Here is a 19,309-nt window from a genome sequence, read left to right on the forward strand (position 1 = left end):
TCTCTTACGGCCACGCTCTCTCCTTGCCTGTGCCCTCATTTTATTCAAATGTCTTGGTCCCCACAACCACCACCACGATCAAAACTCCCATTAACATTACACGAGACAATAATTTCATTGTAAGGTGTCATTGATTGTTTATTTGATTGTTGTTAGCCGCCCTGAGCCCGGCTTCGGCTGGGGAGGGCGGGATATAAATAAAATTTATTATTATTATTATTATTATTATTATTATTATTATTATTATTATTATTATTATTGCAGGGAATCCGTGCCACCACTTAAATTTAAGTGAGTTGTAAATAACTCCATAGATCAAGGTCTTCAATATATTCCCCCTTTTGTTTGAAAGGGAGATAAGGAAACAGCTTTCTGCTCTGCAATATTTTCTGTTCCGCCATCTCTGTCTTTACCTCCCAATTTAGATGTGATCCTATTTTTAAAAACTGATAATGAAAAAGGTTCATATGAAAATTATATGATGTAACATTTTCTTGCATCTCTCCCTCCTCCCCGACCCCCTTGTCAGGTTGTCGTTAAGATACACCAACCCAGTGAAGGGCATTGAGAGTCTGGAAATCAGGTATGTTTATGAATTAATTTACTTATACATATTTTTTTTAAAAAAAATGAATGTCGAGGTGCTTTCCACTTACAGAATGGGACATCCTCTTATCTCCCCACAAGTCTACAAAATCCCAGGCAAACAGAAACTAATGGCAATAGTCTACCCACTATTGCTTGTATTCAAGTTTTATTCATGATTAAAACTTGTGATGATTAGTCCAAATATCATTGTACCGGTTGTGGAAACATAGAAACAGGGCTGTGAGGAGGACCTGCTGGGTGAGTATATCTGCAATGGAGCCAGGTGATGTAGCATACAAACAAATGCCCTGTATACCTGAAGGAGCATCTCCATCCCCATCGTTCAGCCTGGACACTGAGGTCCAGCACTAAGGATCCTCTGGCAGTTCACTCACTGTGAGAAGTGAAGTTGCAGGGAACCAGGCAGAGGGCCTTCTTGTCAGTGGCGTCCTCCCATCGGATGTCAAGGAGATAAATAACTGTATACAGTGGTACCTCAAGTTACAAACACTTCAGGTTACAGACGCTTCAGGTTAGAGACTCCGCTAACCCAGAAATAGTACCTTGGGTTAAGAACTTTACCTCAGGGTGAGAACAGAAATCGCGCAGCGGCAGCGGGAGGCACCATTAGCTAAAGTGGTACCTCAGGTTAAGAACAGTTTCAGGTTAAGAACAGACCTTCAGAACAAATTAAGTTCTTAACCTGAGGGACCACTGTACAACTTTTAGAAGACATCTGAAGGCCGCTCCATATTGGAATTTTTTTAATGTTTGATGTTTTCTTATGTTTTTATATTGTTAGAAGCTGCCCAGAGCAACCTAGCCAGATGGCTGGGGTATTATTATTATTATTATTATTATTATTATTATTATTATTATTACCTAAAGCCAGCATTTCTCCTTAAATCACTCTGAATAAGGATGTAGTTCACTTGATGTTAGTGCCGCTACCTGTCCTGGGTCTTCAACCCTGCCTCAGAAGGTGCCTTAGCAAATGGATTATACGGTACTTCAGGGAAAAGACAGTTTGGGACTGAGGTCAAGCTAGAATGTGTAGCTGGAAATTTGTAACAAGTAATAAAGACCATCTCGGGTATGAGTAAATAGAATAAAACGGAGATGATTTCCAATTAAAAAGCTTAAATCTTTCCTCACTGCGGTTCATAGTGCTATTAACTGGGCAGCGAATGGTTCACCAAAGTAAGCAATGCCGTATCACAGCCTCTTCCATTGGAATAGCCTCAGGCACCGGGCCAAATGAAAGACTTGTAATCAACACAATACGATCCTGGGGAAAATAAGTAAAAAAATAACCCTCTGCTGACAGACAGGAGAGCTTGTCCATTGAACAACTCGCATTGCAAAAAGTATCATGAGCTGTAAACAGGCCCCCCGCTAAACTGGAAAACATGATTATTGTGTTATTTATTACAAATCCGCTCTAGCTACCTAGGCTTCCAGTCTGCTGGCTGGGGTGAGGGCGGGGAAGCAATACCTGCCCCTAGGTGCTCAATAAAGTTATTCCCTTCACATTTAACATACAGTATATGCTCCTCTGTTTTCTGTGAAGATAAACCTGTTAAGATCATCCCATTTCATGATTCGGTATAGGTAAAGGTAAAGGGACCCCTGACCATTAGGTCCAGTCGTGACCGACTCTGGGGTTGCGGTGCTCATCTCACTTTATTGGCCGAGGGAGCCGCCGTACAACTTCCGGGTCATGTGGCCAGCATGACTAAGCCACTTCTGGAGAACCAGAGCAGCACACGGAAACGCCGTTTACCTTCCCACCAGAGTGGTACCTATTTATCTACTTTGACGTGCTTTCGAACTGCTAGGTTGGCAGGAGATGGGACAGAGCAACAGGAGCTCACCCCGTCACAGGGATTTGAACCGCTGACCTTCTGATCGGCAAGTCCTAGGGTCTGTGGTTTAACCCACAGTGCCACCCGCATCCCACTGATTTGGCATAGACCCTGATAATTTCAAAACAGTGGTGGATTGTGCTTTATTGCATACAATCACATCAAGTCTGTTGAAACCCCCCCCCCAAAAAAAAAAATAGAGAAGGGGAGAAATGCAACAACATCTGGCTGAATCATGCAACCAGCAGCAAAGGAAGTTGCCTTATAGTAAATCAGACTATTTGTTCATTTATCCTACTATTGTCTGCTCAGACTGGTAGTGCCTATCCAGGATCTGAAGGCAAAGGGCTTTCGCAGCATCTCTTACCTGAACCTTTTACTAGAGGTGCCTGGAACTGAACCTGAGGCCTTTGCATCATCATCATCATCATCATCCTCACCACCACCCAGCCAGATGGGCAGGGTGTTGTTGTTGTTTAGTTGTTCAGTCGTGTCAGTCTTTTCGTGACCCCATGGACCAGAGCACGCCAGGCACTTCTGTCTTCCACTGCCTCCCGCAGTTTGGTCAAACCCATGCTGGTAGCTTCGAGAACACTGTCCAGCCATCTCGTCCTCTGTCGTCCCCTTCGCCTTGTGCCCTCCATCTTTCCCAACATCAGGGTCTTTTCCAGGGAGTCTTCTCTTCTCATGAGGTGGCCAAAGTATTGGAGCCTCAGCTTCACAATCTGTCCTTCCAGTAATAATAAAGTTGTTGTTGTTGTTGATGTTGAGAAGCTGCAGGATAGGAGACGGGAAATGGGAATAATAATAATATAATAATAATAATTTATTATTTATACCCTGCCCATCTGGCTGGGTTTCCCCAGCCACTCTGGGCGGCTTCCAAAAGAATATTAAAATACTGTGATACATCAAACATTAAAAGCTTCCCTAAACAGGGTTGCCTTCAGATCTCTTCTAAAAGTCTGGTAGTTGTTGTTCTCTTTGACATCTGGTGGGAGGGCATTCCACAGGGTGGGCGCCACTACCGAGAAGGCCCTCTGCCTGGTTCCCTGTAACTTGGCTTCTCGCAGTGAGGGAACTGCCAGAAGGCCCTCGGTGCTGGACCTCAGTGTCCGGGCAGAACGATGGAGGTGGAGATGCTCCTTCAGGTATACTGGACCGAGGCCGTTTAGGGCTTTAAAGGTCAGCACCAACACTTTGAATTGTGCTCGGAAACGTACTGGGAGCTGATGTAGGTCTTTCAAGACCGGTGTTATATGGTCTCGGCGGCCGCACCCAGTCACCAGTCTAGCTGCCGCGTTCTGGATTGGTTGTCGTTTCCGGGTCACCTTCAAAGGTAGCCCCACATAGAGCGCATTGCAGTAGTCCAAGCGGGAGATAACTAGAGCATGCACCACTCTGGCGAGACAGTCCATGGGCAGATAGGGTCTCAGCCTACGTACCAGATGGAGCTGGTAAACAGCTGCCCTGGACACGGATTTAACACGGATAATCACACGGCAAGGCCCTAATTGTGCTTCAGTTCTTGCAGGCTTATAAAGGGAGGGCATAAGTATTTTCCTCTCATGTTTGGTTCAGTGTTTAGAGGCACACTCCCGCCTCCTGCACATGCTTTCTTGTGCTCGCCTCAATGGCTTTTCAGTGAATTTATCCGTAGTCACACATGGCCCCTTTCCTTAAGGAACTGAAGCCTCGTTTCTTCTTCTCAAAGAGAATCAGCTTGTTCCCTTCTCTCTATTGCCCGTCAGCAGAAGGCTCAAACCCAGAAATTCTGTAGCCTCTCTGCGAGTCTATCACAGTATGAACCCCTGAACCCCACCCTTGTATCCTTCATTAGCTGCGGAACGCAAGACAACCTTGGGGGTCTCATTTTCGCTTCTAAGCCGAATGGCACGTTTGAAGAGACATCTCTTAAACCCAAATGCGCCTGCTTAATCCTATCTCACAGCTGCCCGGTAATTCCTAAAGGAAAAGATGCCATGGCAGAATGAATCGATGCATTCTATGTTTCTCCTTTCTCTAGTTTTTTGATGACCAACAAGAAGTACGTAGGCTCTGCTCGAGAGTGGTTCACTTTAGATTTTGTTCACATTCAACAAGACAACAAGGAAACGGCTATATTTACTGCCCCTTCCATCTTTGGTCCTGCCGAGTATTCATTCCATTGCCAGCTGGTGGGAACAAGCGACCATTATGGGGCAACGTTGACTCCCAGCAATGCTGCAGCGAAAGAGTGGCAGGTTGTCATCTCTGAGTTCCAGGTGAGTACACAGTGCAGTTTCAGAGGCAATTCTAACAGCTATTAGTTTGCTGTCAGAGTTTCTGAAAGGTCTGCCTCACCACTTACTTTCCCCTTCAACCCTAAGAGAAAGTTTTAACCAACACCCTTTCTTGGATCCCCAGTGAGCTCTTCAGTAATGTGAACATGAAGGATTGACAGGGTTGGGGCAGCCTATAAATGGGGAGAACAAGGAAAAAAGAAGATTCTCCAGAATGCTATCCATAGAAAGCAACAGACCAACACCAATCATCATCCATTTTTTATCCAGTCAAACAACTAAACAAATTATACTGTATTTTTTCATGTATAAGACGTCCCCATGTATAAGACAACCCCTATTTTTGAACCCTAAATTAAGAAATGAATATTTTAAACACGCAATATCACCCAAACTTGTTGAGTCCCCCCCCCCCAAAAAAAAAAAAAATTTGCAGGACGAGCAGCTGAAGCTCTGGAACGTATTTTTCCATGTATAGGACTAAAAAAAATAAGCAAAATAGATTGTCTTATACATGGAAAAAGATGGTATTTTGCCACTTCAGTGAATGGGGTCATTTTCGCAAAGGAATGATGTGTGAATCATGGCTTAGTAATAGAGTATATCCAATATACATGAAAAGCCATAATCTTTGTCAACTTAAAAGTACTTGGGGTGAGCTCTCCGCTTGAGATTCTAGAAAGGTGATGGCACAAGCCGGAATTCTTTTATAAAGACCTTGAAAAATCTTCAGTGAGTTACAGACAAAAAGAGAATATTGTTTTATAGGCTTTTCTTGCTTGTCAACAACAGGATGTGAGGTGGCACATCTTTATTTTATGAGTGGAAGACAACTGCCCCCTACCACTGCTGTGGCAAAATATAAGCAAGGATATTGCCAAGTGCAGAAATTACAATAGGTATTTTTAAAAACTAGAAAGGCACTTTGAGACAGTCAAACTTCCAGACCGAAACTTCAGAAGAGACATCTCAGACTGGTGTGTTGCGGGTTTATTTTATTCTTTAAAAAAGATCAATATTGCTGTACCCTGCAAACATTGTCTTCCTACCTTTAGCCTCCTCAGTCTGTTTCAGCTAAAGTGCTTTAGCAACATCAAAGCCTTGTTACATGCTTCAAGCACTTTGGCACCGAGAACGGTATCGAGTCTGTATTATTTCATAGTCACTCAATGCTCTGTGGGAGCCATAACAACATTATGCAACCTCACCATTTTGTCAGCCATCCATCCAGCCAGATAATGTGTGTCTTCCCTTTCCAACTTTTGCCTGAAGCCTGAAAAGAACAGACCCTCCATTTTCCATGAACAGTCCTGGATTTACAGAAGCTGCACCAGATTTTTATTAGATCCCCAAATGTCCCGCTTTTCCTTAAAGGTAAAGGGACCCCTGACCATTAGGTCCAGTTGTGACCGACTCTGGGGTTGTGGCGCTCATCTCGCTTTATTGGCTGAGGGAGCCGGCGTACAGCTTCCAGGTCATGTGGCCAGCATGACTGAGCCACTTCTGGCGAACCAGTGCAGCGCACGGAAACGCTGTTTACCTTCCCACCAGAGCGGTACCTATTTATCTACTTGCACTTTGACATGCTTTCGAACTGCTAGGTTAGCAGGAGCAGGGACCAAGCAACGGGAGCTAACCCCATCATGGGGATTCGAATCGCCGACCTTCTGATCAGCAAGTCCTAGGCTCTGTGGTTTAACTCACAGCGCCACCCACGTCCCTCCACTTTTCCTTAGGACGTCCCTATTTTCATCTGAGAAATGTTGGAGGGTATGGAGTTATGCGATTCCAGAGCCAAGGAGATACAACCTTTAGAAGACATCTGAAGGCAGCCCTGTATAGGGAAGCTTTTAAAAAATGTTTAATGCTTTGTTATGTTTTTAGAATAAAGGGAGTGGGTGGGGCTGTGGTCTAAACCACTGAGCCTCTTGAGCTTGCCGATTGGAAGGTCAGCGGTTCGGATCCATATGACGGAGTGAGCTCATATTGCTCTGTCTCAGCTTCTGCCAACCTAGCAGTTCGAAAGCACACCAGTGCGAGTAGAGAATAGGTGCCCGCCGTGGCAGGAAGGTAAACGGCATTTCCATGCGCTCTGGTTTCTGTCACAGTGTCCCGTTGCTCCAGAAGCGGTTTAGTCATGACCCGGAAAGCTGTCTGTGGACAAACAACGGCTCCCTCAGCCTGAAAGCCAGATGAGCGCCACAACCCCATGGTCACCTTTGACTGGACTTAACTGTCCAGGGGTCCTTTACCTTTTACCTTATTTATTTATTTAATTACTATTACTGTTGAATAGAACATCCCTATTTTCACTGGAGAAATGTGGATGGTATGAGAGAAAGCAGGCAACGAAATGAAATGATGGTGCAAATGTAACCACGGCCTAAATATACAGGCTTTTTTCCCCCAACACACAAAATGAAAACAGAGTTGCTAAGCTGTGAGTAAACACTCAGCCTGCTTATTTCCTACCCCTGTTTGAGAGGGGCCTTAGCTCAGTGGGAGACCCCCAACTTTGTGTCAGATTCCAAGTTCAGCCTCAGGCATTGTCCTAAGGAGTCTTCCGCAGATAGATGAGACCTTTAGAAAATCAACGGAGCTGGGTTCAAAGGGCAGCTTGAACTATCACTCTGTGGGGCTTTTTTGTTTTGCTTTTGGTGGAAGAAAAGTTTTTTAGCTACGCAAAGGTGGCCTAGCAATGTCTATGTGCAGAAGTTAATGGATGTTGCTTTGCCGTTCTCCCCAGGGCTGTATCCTTAGAATACCCCTCGATTTTCCATCGTTTTAACTTACATCTTTCCTATGGTTCAACAAACAAGATGGGCGTGTGGTTAATGAACACATTGCGAGCGGACATGGGACATAAAGTACAGATTCCTGGCAGCTCAATCCTCTCCCCCCCTCCTTCTCTTTTGCAGATTCAAGCGTTTAGCGTTGAAGGCCACAAATTTTCCTATGCCAGTGACTGCACAACCTTCTTCACCCCTGGAATTTGGATGGGTTTGGTGACCTCGCTAGTCTTATTACTGATCCTGACCTTTGGGATCCACATGATTGTGAACCTCACAACCAACAATAGGTTTGATGACCCCAAAGATCAACCTCTGTCAGTCCCGCAAGGAGAATAGCAGATGTGACATTTGTCACGTGGTTGGGCCCTGCTGCCCAAGCCATCTTCATCATTATCATCATCATCATAGCCAGCTGCAGGGCATCCAAACTAGATCAGGTCCATGGTATGATGGGGGTACTACTCTAATCCTTCTCTCCATTGTATTGATTTTCTCCTTCCCATGGGAGAAAAGTTCCAGTAGCATCAAACTGGAGATTTTCTCCCATTGTGAATAGCAGGTGAGAGCCTCCAAATCTGATCAGACCACAGCATGGGGCAGGGGAAAGGATTAAAGGCCCACCCTTTTTCGAATCATAGAACTGTAGAGTTGGAAGGGACCCACAGGGTCATCTAGTCCAACCCCCTGCGATGACGGAATCCTGCTCACACCCATTCCTGGGTGGGCTCAAACCACCAAACTTCTTGTTAACAGATGCACTGACCCTCTGCGCCTCAGGAGAGCTCTGTCATGGCTGCAACCCAGCTAAGCCCTCCTACACCAGCTAATTGCACACCGGGGCTAACCATGTGCAACATCTCAGTATCATACCACGTTAAACAGTCATGGCTTCCGCTAAAGAGTACGGAGAGGTGTACAGTCATACCTTGGTTCTCAAACAAAATCCATTTCGGAAGTCCGTTCGACTTCCGAAAACATTCAAAAACCAAGGCGTGGCTTCCGATTCGCTGCAGGAGTTTCCTGCACTCAGTCAGAAGCCGCGTTGGACGTTAAGCTTCCCAAAAACATTCGCAAACCGGAACGCTTCCGGGTTTGCAGTATTTGGGGGCTAAAACTATTCAGTATTCAAGAACCAAGGTACGACTCTAGTTTGTTTTTTTGTTTTTTTATTATAAATTTTATTAGTATTTTCCACACAACAACACAAAAAATATCAAAAATAACAATACACAGAACACAAAAACCAACATTAAAAAACACACACCACAAATCCATATCTTACAAGTTAATAATATAAACACTAAAAAGAAAAGCAAACATTGACTTCCACCAATCCCACAGCACCTCCCTTATCTCTCATTGTGTCTTCCTGTTTTACTTATCATCTCTATCCTAGCATCTAGATATAAATCCCTCTGTAGTTTGTAAAGGGTGCTGAGAGTTGTTAGGAGACCCCTATTTGCCTCAGAGAGCTATAATTCCCAGGGTGGTTTAACAGTCAATCCCTCTTCCCAGGGCATTCTGGGAATTGTATCCCTGGGAGGGGAATAGGGGGTCTCCTATAAATTCCCAGCACCCATAACAGTTCCTAGGACTCTGTGGGGGAAGCCATGGCTGTTTAATGTGGTCTAATCTGTTTAATAGAGACACAGGTGGTGCTGTGGTTTAAACCACCGAGCCTCTTGGGCTTGCCGATTGGAAGGTCGGCGGTTTGAATCTGCGCGACAGGGTGAGCTCCAATTGCTTTGTCCCAGCTTCTGCCAACCTAGCAGTTTGAAAGCACACCAGTGCAAGTAGATAAATAGGTACCGCTGCAGCCGGAAGGTAAACAGCATTTCCGTGGGCTCTGGCTTCCCTCGCGGGGTTGCGGGTTTAGTCATGCTGGCCACATGACCTGGAAAAGCTGTTTGCAGACAAACGCTGGCTCCCTTGGCCTGAAAGCAAGATGAGCATCACAACCCCATAGTTGCCTTTGACTGGACTTAACTGCCCAGGGTGCCTTTACCATAATGTGATATGAGACTGCTTTAAATGCATAGTGCATGTACATAGGAGAACTGTGAACTTCAGCTGTATTAATGCAGCAGGAAGCATCGACAAAATCAATAAAAGGTGTAAGCTTTTGTGGCAATGAAATATTTTCCTGAAAACAGGAGGCTGTTGGCAGCAGTGTTGATTCTGTCAGCTGTTCATTACTTTTTTTTTAAATCACTGCCTAAATGAAAGCCCTCAGGTAAAGCAGAAACCAGCCGCAGATGTTGCTAGCCTTTAAGAAGACTGGTAGGTGGTGCTAGGAGCTTCACAAATGATTAAAAGACAAAATACTATTTTGGATACAGTTTGTTAAATAAAGCTTCATTAAGAAATTCCATATCCTTGAGACATTTTTAAAGGTGGGATAAAAATGTTTCGATAAATAGGAAAGACTTTTTTTAATAAAAAAAATCAAGCGTTTCCTCCATCAGATAAAGTACAGGGAAAAGATCCTCAGATTAAACAAACAAAGGAACGGAAAATATTGCCTAGTTTGGCTCTAAGAGAATAGTGTGCATGCTATGCATCTACTGGGACACGGGTGGTGCTGTGGGTTAAACCACAGAGCCTAGGATTTGCCGATCAGAAGGTCGGCGGTTCGAATCCCCGGGATGGGGTGAGTTCCTATTGCTCGGTCCCTGCTCCTGCCAACCTAGCAGTTCGAAAGCACGTCAAAGTGCAACACCCTAGGCCAACCCCAACCTCTCTCACCACCAAAGGAACACAAGTGAACAACACAAGCAACGCTGACACCAAACTCTACATACATTAAGCATAATAGAAGCACCGCCACCCGACCCCACCCCATCCATCTTCCCTCCCTCCACCCCCTTTCTTTCTTTTTTTCTCCCCCCCCCCCTAATGCCTCAACAAATGAAACGGATTTGTAAAAATGTTACATGGGGGGGGGGGAAATACGAGGCATTACACCTACCTCTGTAAAACAAGAAAATCCTTAATAAAATATTTAAAAAACAACAACAACAAAAAACCCTGGAATCTTAACAGCTTCTGCCATTCTCTTGTCTTCCTTTCCAGATAAATAACTATAGCTGTGCCTCCTGTGTCCTTGCAAGTGTGCTTTTAAAACAAAAAATGGGCAGCTGGACCCATAGATGGGCAGTTACAGGACAAATGGGCAGCTAAAAAATTCAAGGCATGCCAAAGTTATATTATGTTAGGCGATGTAAAAAGTGACTGAGAACCAGTGATGTAGTATATCCAGGGTTGTCATGTCAATAAAACAAAGTGATAGATCCACATAATAATAATAATAAAAAAGTGCAAGTAGATAAATAGGTACCGCTCCGGCGGGAAGGTAAACAGCGTTTCCGTGCGCTGCTCTGGTTTGCCAGAAGCGGCTTAGTCATGCTGGCCACATGACCTGGAAGCTGTACGCCGGCCTCCTTGGCGAATAAAGCGAGATGAGCGCCGCAACCCCAGAGTTGGCCACGACTGGACCTAATGGTCAGGGGTCCCTTTACCTTTACCTTTATGCATCTACTAAACGGCTTGTGCATGAGAAAGTTGGTCATACATTACACCCACCCACTCATTTATTATAAAGAATAAACTACACATTGCACTAAATACATCACATGCGACTGTGTTTTTTATTTAATTTATTTAATTACAGATATGGTTTTTAGAGGGAGCAGCATGTGGGGAGGGGAGTTTAAAACCTTCTCTATCTAGTTGTGATCCTGTCAAAAATTGGCTCCCTTCTGTGATGATGAGGCTTACAGTAGAAAAGAAGTTCCTATTGGTCTGCAGGGGGGGGGTTATTGCTGGGGAGGAAACAGCTAAAACTGTACTTCTTGCATACTGTGGGTCTGAGGAAAGTCCCCCTGCGCCTGTAATTAAACAAAGCAAATCCCAGTTGCATAATAAAAGTAACTTTTGAATGGAGATTTCCACGTCTGGGCTTTGTCCTTTTTCCTTAGCATATTTGGTCTATGCTGAACCTGTGCTTAATGTATATTGAAAATTCTGGTGTAAAAATAAAGTCATAAGCATCATAGCTGATTGTGTTTTCATGGCTTTGCACACCTTATTGTGAGTTGCTGCGAACACTGTCGGTAGAAAGAGAGTATAGAAGAGTTTCAAATGAATGAATTTGCAGGTGGAAAAACCACATCTCACCAGTTACACGGAGAACCAGGGTTTCTTAAGTGAATGTAGAAACAAGCCCTGTTCGGTTGTTCAGATTTTTGTTAAATAAATGTGAATGGGGCTGAGGAGCATTGCAGTGGAAGATAATGTCCCAGATACGCACAGTCAATTCCATCCCCATGCATACATTTGGCTAAGCAAGTCCCTTAAGAGAAAAAAAAGAAATTCATCATCATCATCTCTGTTCAGTAATTCAGTAGCTATTTGGCCTTTTGCTATACATATCTATAGCACACCACTCTCCTATGTGCATTCTCTCAATATTCTTCTGAATGACTGAACAGAGATGATGATGATGAAGAATTTCTTTTCTTTTCTTAATTTTTATTTATACTTTTCAGGTTTATACATTTCGTTAATTTTACAGTCATTTTAACATTTCAAAACTTGACTTCCTTGCCCTTCTTTCTGTGGCTCCTTAAAGTTATTTTTTAAATATCTTTTGCATATCCAAATTCATTTAATTTGATCATTTATTCATCTACTATAAATATATACTCTCATGAAACTGCAGGTTATTACAATAATCCTGCCCATGTTTTTATCTGTTTGCAAATTATTTGTAAATATTCAATAAACCATTTCCATTCTTTTATTTTTTTAAAAGTTTGTTATCTTGATTTCTTATTCTTCTGGAGAATTTCACCATTTCTGCATATTCCGTAAGTTTTTGTATCCATTCTTCCTTTCCTGGGAAGAATTTCAGCAGCCAGTTCTCTGACCAGTTTACACCAATGATAGAAATATAAAAGGTTGAATCTAGTGAAATTGCCCGGTTTGCACGACATAACTTTCCCTCCCTCTCCTCCCCCTGTGCGTTCCTCAGATCTTTACTGAAGGTTTCCCCAAGCATCTGGAGCAGATGCGGGAGAGAAGAGGGAGAATATCTGCTGCAGATGTTCTTGTGCGAACTGATGACTACACAAACAGATGACTTTGTGTGGCGAGTTCCCGCCCTCCACCAAGGATAAATAAAGACACTGGACACCAGAATTAAAGTTAAATGGGAGAATTAGGCCACAACTTTATTGAATTCAGGAATGAGAGGCATTGGCTTAGGCATTGGTCCTATTGACTATCCGGCTCCAGCCCATTTGCTGAAGACTGGGAAGGGTTAACACCATAGAGGGGGAGTCTCTTGCTGAGGCATGTCAACTAGGAGCTCCCCCGGGTCACCGTTCGGGGGCATGCCTTAGGCCCACACCTCCATAGGCTTTGGACAGGGCCATGCCCCCCGGAATCCTTTATCGGACCACCCTTCGCTCTCTGGGGGGAGGTGATGGCGTTCCCCCCCATCCTCTCGACCCCTTCTTACCAATGCCTAACCACCAATGCTGAGGAGTTGTGACAAGTTGCTACGAGGTAGGCGAAAAACCAAATGGCTGCAAATCGCCAATTGGGAAAAATTCCTACCATGCCCCTTGCGGCGACAGACCGAAGTCCATAGCAAAGTCAGAAGCCTACCTAAAGGGAGGGAGGGTGGGAAAATGTGGGGGCTAGCCGGAAAAAGAGGGCGAGCCCTGGCCGCGCCAGCCCTAAATAGGGCAGGCCATGCCCCCCCAGCCACCCGATTGGCTGGCTGGGCGGACGACGCGGCCGGGATTCCCCTGCTCTCGCGGGGGCTGAAACCAGCCCCCGCTCACGTGGGGTGGGCGTGAAGCCCGCAACCCCACCTCCTGGCCAGGTCCGGAAGTGGCTTTGTCGGGTACAACCCAAAGTACAATTCCCACTAAGAGTTAATCTATGTCACAGTTGTAAACCTCTTTAATGGTTGCTCCCTCTTCCCAGGTGATCCTGAGAATTGTAGTTCTGAGAGAGAGGTGTGTGAAGGAACTGGAAGAAGAGAAGCCCGGCTGACTTACCAAAATACAACTGCCAGGATTCTTTTGGGGGAAGCATTAATGGCAAGTTGAATGGAATTAAACCAATTTATGTTTCTAAGCTCCCCAGGCTAGGTAAAATCAGTTAGAGCGAGAAAAAACTACAACTAATATCAGCATAGAACAATTAAAGGTAGCATAAAACCCAAAGGGAACTATACAGTATATACTCAAAACTATACTCAAATAAGCAGGGTCAGCTTAAAGGAAAGGAGTAGTGATTTCTGGCTGAAGTGCAAAGTATCGATATAATAATAATAATAATAATAATAATAATAATAATAATAATAATACAGTCGTACCTTGGGAGTCAAATGGAATCCGTTCCGGAAGTCCATTCGACTCCCACAATATTTGGAAACCAAAGTGTGGCTTCTGATTGGCTGCAGGAAGCTCCTGCAGCCAATCGGAAGCCACGGAAACCACGCCGGATGTCCGGCTTCCAAACTTGTTCAAAAACTGGAAAACACTCTCGGTTTGGGAGCCAAAATGTACGAGTTCCAAGGCGTTTGGCAACTAAGGTATAATAATAATAATAATAATAATAATAATAATAATAATAATAATAATGGCATTTCTTATACCCCACCCATCTGACTGGGTTGCCCCAGCTACTCTGGGCAGCTTCCCTCAAACATATAGAGGGGAAGAAGAAGAAGAAGAAGAAGAAGAAGAAGAAGAAGAAGAAGAAGAAGAAGAAGACAGAGAGCATGAAATGCTGCCCAAATCAGGGCTGCCTTCAGATGTCTACGAAAATGAAAGACAGCTCTCCCCTTCAGGTTTCTCTTTCATCTGACCTGACAGGGAGAGAAAGAGGCAGGCGACATGTCTGAGTGGCTTGAGCGGGTTGTGTGCTCTTTAACCTGACCATTAAAATTCCACATCCCACACAACCTGTCATTAAAGCTTCAGTGGAAACTCGCCAGCCCATGCTTGTATTTATTATACATTGGCAGAGCTGTGAGCGGCTTTGCCCTCTCACAGAGTCCTCTGTGTTTGTGAGAGGCCTGCGGAGTTTAGGCTTGGTGAAAGTGGCTGCAAAGTATATTGTGTCGTGTCATGGGATCTCCTAAGAGTGCGCCTTAACCATTGCAGATTTGGAAGAGGCTGGTTGGTCACTTCCACTTGTTCCATGTCTAGAAAGTGTAGGTCCAACCAGTTTTTTGCTTGCCTTGCTCCTTTCCCAGGGAAAACCCACTCTTTGGTGCTAAATTGGGGCAAATGTCAATCTGGAGAAAACCCACGTTGCCGTTTTTTCCAACTGAATGCCGAAAAGCAGATTTCCCTGGGGTAAAGCAGCGGGAGAAGTAGTAGTAGTAGTAGTAGTAGTAGTAATAATAATAATAATAATAATAATAATAATAATAATAATAATAATAATATATTTATACCCTGCCCATCTGGCTGGGTTCCCCCAGGCACTCTGGGTGGCTGCCAACACAATATTTAAAACACGATAAAACATCAAACATTAAAAACTTCCCGAAGCAGGGCTGCCTTCAGATGTCTTCTAAAAGTCAGATAGTTGTTTATTTCCTTGACATCTGATGGGAGGGTGTTCCACAGGGCAGGCGCCACTACCGAGAAGGCCCTCTGCCTGGTTCCCTGTAACCTCACTTCTTGCAGTGAGGGAACCGCCAGAAGGCCCTCAGAGCTGGACCTCAGTGTCCAGTCAGAACAATGGGGGTGAAGAATCTCCTTCAGGCAACATCAAACCATCTAGACTTTGGTTATTCACATCCCCACCAGTAGGTGGCACACAAAGAACACCTGTTATGGATAGCTAGTTGATTATGCAAAGTCTCCTGCCAACTTTTGTCTCATGAGCTCAGGTTTGACAGAAGAAGAAATCCTTCAGATAACCAGCTCGTTCTGACGTGGAAACCTCTTGCTGAGGAAGATGAGGCAGATCTTGTGCAAAGCATTTCCTGAGATGTATCTCAAAATCAAAGATGGTAAGGAAATGGGGGGAATGTAGCGGCTGGTACATCCAGTGGTGACTGGAGCCTGCTGGGTCTTGGTAGGGAGAAAGGCAGGGAGCCCAACTGTAGGTGGTGCCAGAACCAATGAGAGGAGACACCAACAAATTCTCATCTTGTCGCCTTCCTTCTCCCTGCTGAGTTCTAGAAGGGCAACACTGAGACTGAGAAGAAGGAAGCTGGCAGGTGGTGCCACCTACATGACTGTCTGTAAGTAAGGAGGCACGCAAGTTGATGCTGGCTTAAAGCAGATTGTTCTTGGTGGGGCGGCACCCCACTCATCCTGCTTGGCTAACCTTCAGTGCTGGTATGGTGAATAAGGATGCATTTTTATTTTGGGTTTGTTTTTTTTAATATCTGCTTCTGAAGATAGCCTATTCTCTCCAGCAATGTTGTCTACGAATAGTGGAACGCTTGTAGAAGCTGAAGACCAAAACAACCAAGGAGTAACCACTCTCAACCCTTCTACAGGATGTACAGCAGGAGGAGTCTGTGCATCTATTTAGGTGGCCGAAATTAAGAGCCTTTCCCATCTCTAGTTGGCCCTAGGATGGGGGAGTGCAAAATGAGAAGCAAAACGTATCGGACCCCATCCATTTACAGAAAACCACAAGCTCAGGGTAACATTTAAACCATACCCTCCAACGTTTCTCCAATGAAAATAGGGATGTCCTGTTGTTGTTGTTGTTGTTGTTGTTGTTGTTGTTGTTGTTGTTGTTGTTGTTGCATTTATACCCTGCCCATCTGACTGGGTTGGTCCAGCCACTCTGGACTGCTTCCAGAACATATAAAAACATAATAAAACATTAAAAAAAAACTTTCCTATACTTAGCCACCTTCAGATGTCTTCTAAAGGTTGTATAGTTACTTATTTCCTTGGCTCAAGGGTCACATAACTCCATACCCTCCAACATTTCTCCAATGAAACTAGGCATGTCCTAAGGAAAAGCAGGGCATTCACGAATCAAACCAGAAACTGGGACAGCTTCTGTAAATCAGGTACAGTCCCCAGAATTAAACTAAGGGTCCTTTAATTACAGTGGGTCTAAATAATCTTTAAAACCCAAGTAATCAACTTGAATTGCTATGTGGATCACGGCCAAAACAAAAAACAAAAGAAAAAACCACTCTGTTCCCTTTTGCCTCATTGTCCAGAGCACTTGCGTTCTACAGTGATCAGAGTAAATTGGGCACAACAAGCCATTGCCTGTTATGAAGTCAGAAGCTGAAACAAAAGACGTACTTGTTCAGAGAAGTTGACTTTTGGAGGAAGAGAAAGAAAATGGAGCAACAACTTACCAAGAGGTGGTTCCCTCTTGTCCTAGTTTGCCTCTACCACGCCTCTCCCTTGACACATAAACCAACCTCCTATTTAATCTCTCTTCCTATGTGGTGGAGACTTCCCTCAAAGAAAGCCAAGGCAGAAGGACCTGCTCTTGGTTTACTACTCGGTGAAGCTCTTTTCATCACAGAACAAGCTCCCTTGGACATTTCATAAACCTTCCTCTTGGATCTAGCTCCAGATTGGGTTGACTCCTTTGCTGGTAAGTTTCTGAACTCTCTCCCTTGCCCTGTGTGGCTTCAGTAATCTGAATCTCAATGGCTTTCCTATCTACGGTCTTTTATGAGCTAGGAAAGGTAGTTTGCTTTGCATTTTATAGTCTCTTTATCTAAATTATCGATTTTCTGCAAAATAGTTATAAGCGGCCGAGTAAGAGCCAAGAAAGTTGTTCCAACTTCCAAGTGTTTCTGTTCAACATTGCAATCTTAACCCTGCTTACACAGAAGTCATGGGGCTTACTCCCAGGTAAGGGGAATTAGGATTGCAACTAAAACTCAAGATCTCTAAGAGAAGCATCTTTTAAGATCAATGGTCATTCAGCTTGAGCGCAAAGAGGATGCATATGCTTGGAAAAGAGCATAAGAACCCTGTTTTTCTTAACGAATGGTGCTTAACCCTGCAAGAGTTGCTTCTGAAACAGGCGGAAGGATTCATAAAGATTTGTTGTGAGCAGGGTGAAGCCGAAGCACTGCCTCATATCTTAAAAGCTGCTCCAAACTGGAAATGGCTGCATTCCAGAATGCATAACCTGCAAGAGTCCCGGAAAAAGCAGGACTTCCTGTTTCCCCCTGCAAGAGCATGGCGGCCATTTTGCGCTGAGAACTTGCCCCAGAAAAAGCACTATTTGGGGGGCCGCGAACTTGTGTGGCACGCCAAAACAGGCATTTCAGGGGCCCTGAAAAAGTGCATCTTTGGGGCTCCATCATTTTGTGTGTGTCATGTGACTTCTGCAGACAGGAAGATGCATGTTCCAGTTTTGGAACTCAACATGTTGGAGGGTATGAGATTGTCCATTTATAATTGAGAAAGAGTGAGCAGAAACTGTCAACAGAGGTTATAAATCTTTGTCCACTACCTCTAAAACAGGGGTAGAGCCCTTTTCAAACTCATAGATCAGAGTGGTGAGCATTTTGTGTGAGAGTTCCTTTCCTGACCCCACCCTGTTCCTCCCCACACTGCCATTTTTGTGATGCGTTTAGTGACATTTTCAGGTTACCTCAGGGTTGGAGCCGTGTGCGATTGCGGGTCATTCAGACACACATTAACCGGTCATTGTCTATATTGCAATGGAGGAAGCCACACAGCAGCGGTGGTGAACTAAAGGCCTGGACTCTCAGGCCATGCCCTCACCAGGCCATACTTCTTCCCTCAGGTCACAACATTCCTCACCCCTGATCTGTACCTTCCTTTAATGCTTTCTTCCTTGAATGTTAAAATGTGTCCATGAAATATTGTAACGCCTATTCCTTTCCTGGATGAAAGTGGAGGGGTGTTTGTAGCTGTAGAAATCTCCGGCATGCAGCTTGCCATACAAAAGTAAGAGCCATATCCATTGCTACACCCACTTTTGTCTGTGGTCAAACCTCTCCCTCCATACACAATTGCCTCAGGCCCCGGCTACAATGGGCCGGCAATCCCCTGAGAGTTCAGTTTTGTCTGTGGCTGAAAAAAGTCTCCCACCCAGAGCAATCTAAGGATAATTCCAAAGATGTATGTCTTTTTATGCACATAGATCCATAATTGAACTAAGGGATAAAGGAGAGCATGATAATTTATATTCAGTGTTAGATAAAGGTAAAAGGTAAAGGACCCATGGATGGTTAAGTTCAATCAAAGGTGACTATGGGGGTTGTGGCGCTCATCTGGCTTTCAGGCTGAGGGAGCCGGCGTTTGTCCACAGACAGCTTTCCGGGTCATGTGGCCAGCATGACTAAACCGCTTCTGGAGCAACAGAACACCATGACGGAAACCAGAGCACATGAAAATGCTGTTAACCTTCCCACCGCAGTGGTACCTATTTATCTACTTGCACTGATGTGCTTTCAAACTGCTAGGTTGGCAGGAACTGGGACACAGCAACGGGAGCTCACCCCATCATGCAGATTCGAACCGCCAACCTTCCAGTCCCCAAGCCCAAGAGGTTCAGTGGTTTAGACCACAGTGCCACCCGCGTGCCTATGTTAACACTACTCAGAAGAGATGGATGGATAGAAACTTAATTTGCACTAGCCAATTGCCATAGCACAAAGATAAAATATAGTGGGGATATAGCTAAATAGTTAGCTACTCAGAGTAGACCCAGTGACATTAATTGACATGATTAACTTAGGCCCATGAATTTCAACAGACCCACTCTGATTAATGAAGAAGTTCTC

At 44.5% G+C, this 19,309-nt stretch overlaps 2 protein-coding genes and 1 long non-coding RNA gene across 3 annotated transcripts in view; 2 read left to right on the forward strand and 1 right to left on the reverse strand.

Annotated features, from left to right (window-relative positions):
• LOC309542333 (V-type proton ATPase subunit S1-like) overlaps nt 1-8,514 on the forward strand; it is a 62,695-nt gene extending 54,181 nt beyond the window's left edge. The window contains exons 8-10 of the mRNA XM_082241065.1: nt 530-583; nt 4,480-4,717; nt 7,654-8,514. Coding sequence (XP_082097191.1) covers nt 530-583; nt 4,480-4,717; nt 7,654-7,863 — 502 coding nt within the window. The 3' untranslated portion in view covers nt 7,864-8,514. The remainder of the gene's footprint in view (nt 1-529; nt 584-4,479; nt 4,718-7,653) is intronic.
• Nucleotides 1-19,309, reverse strand: part of LOC309541781 — a 575,734-nt gene that overhangs the window by 139,612 nt on the left and 416,813 nt on the right. The gene's annotated exons all lie outside the window — the stretch shown is intronic.
• SLC13A1 (solute carrier family 13 member 1) overlaps nt 16,966-19,309 on the forward strand; it is a 90,763-nt gene continuing 88,419 nt past the window's right edge. Inside the window, exon 1 of the mRNA XM_082239698.1 lies at nt 16,966-17,136. The gene's annotated coding sequence lies outside the window, so the exon portion shown is untranslated. The remainder of the gene's footprint in view (nt 17,137-19,309) is intronic.

Source organism: Podarcis vaucheri (assembly GCF_965113315.1).
Source record: "Podarcis vaucheri genome assembly, chromosome: 10".
Taxonomy (NCBI): Eukaryota; Metazoa; Chordata; class Lepidosauria; order Squamata; family Lacertidae; genus Podarcis; species Podarcis vaucheri.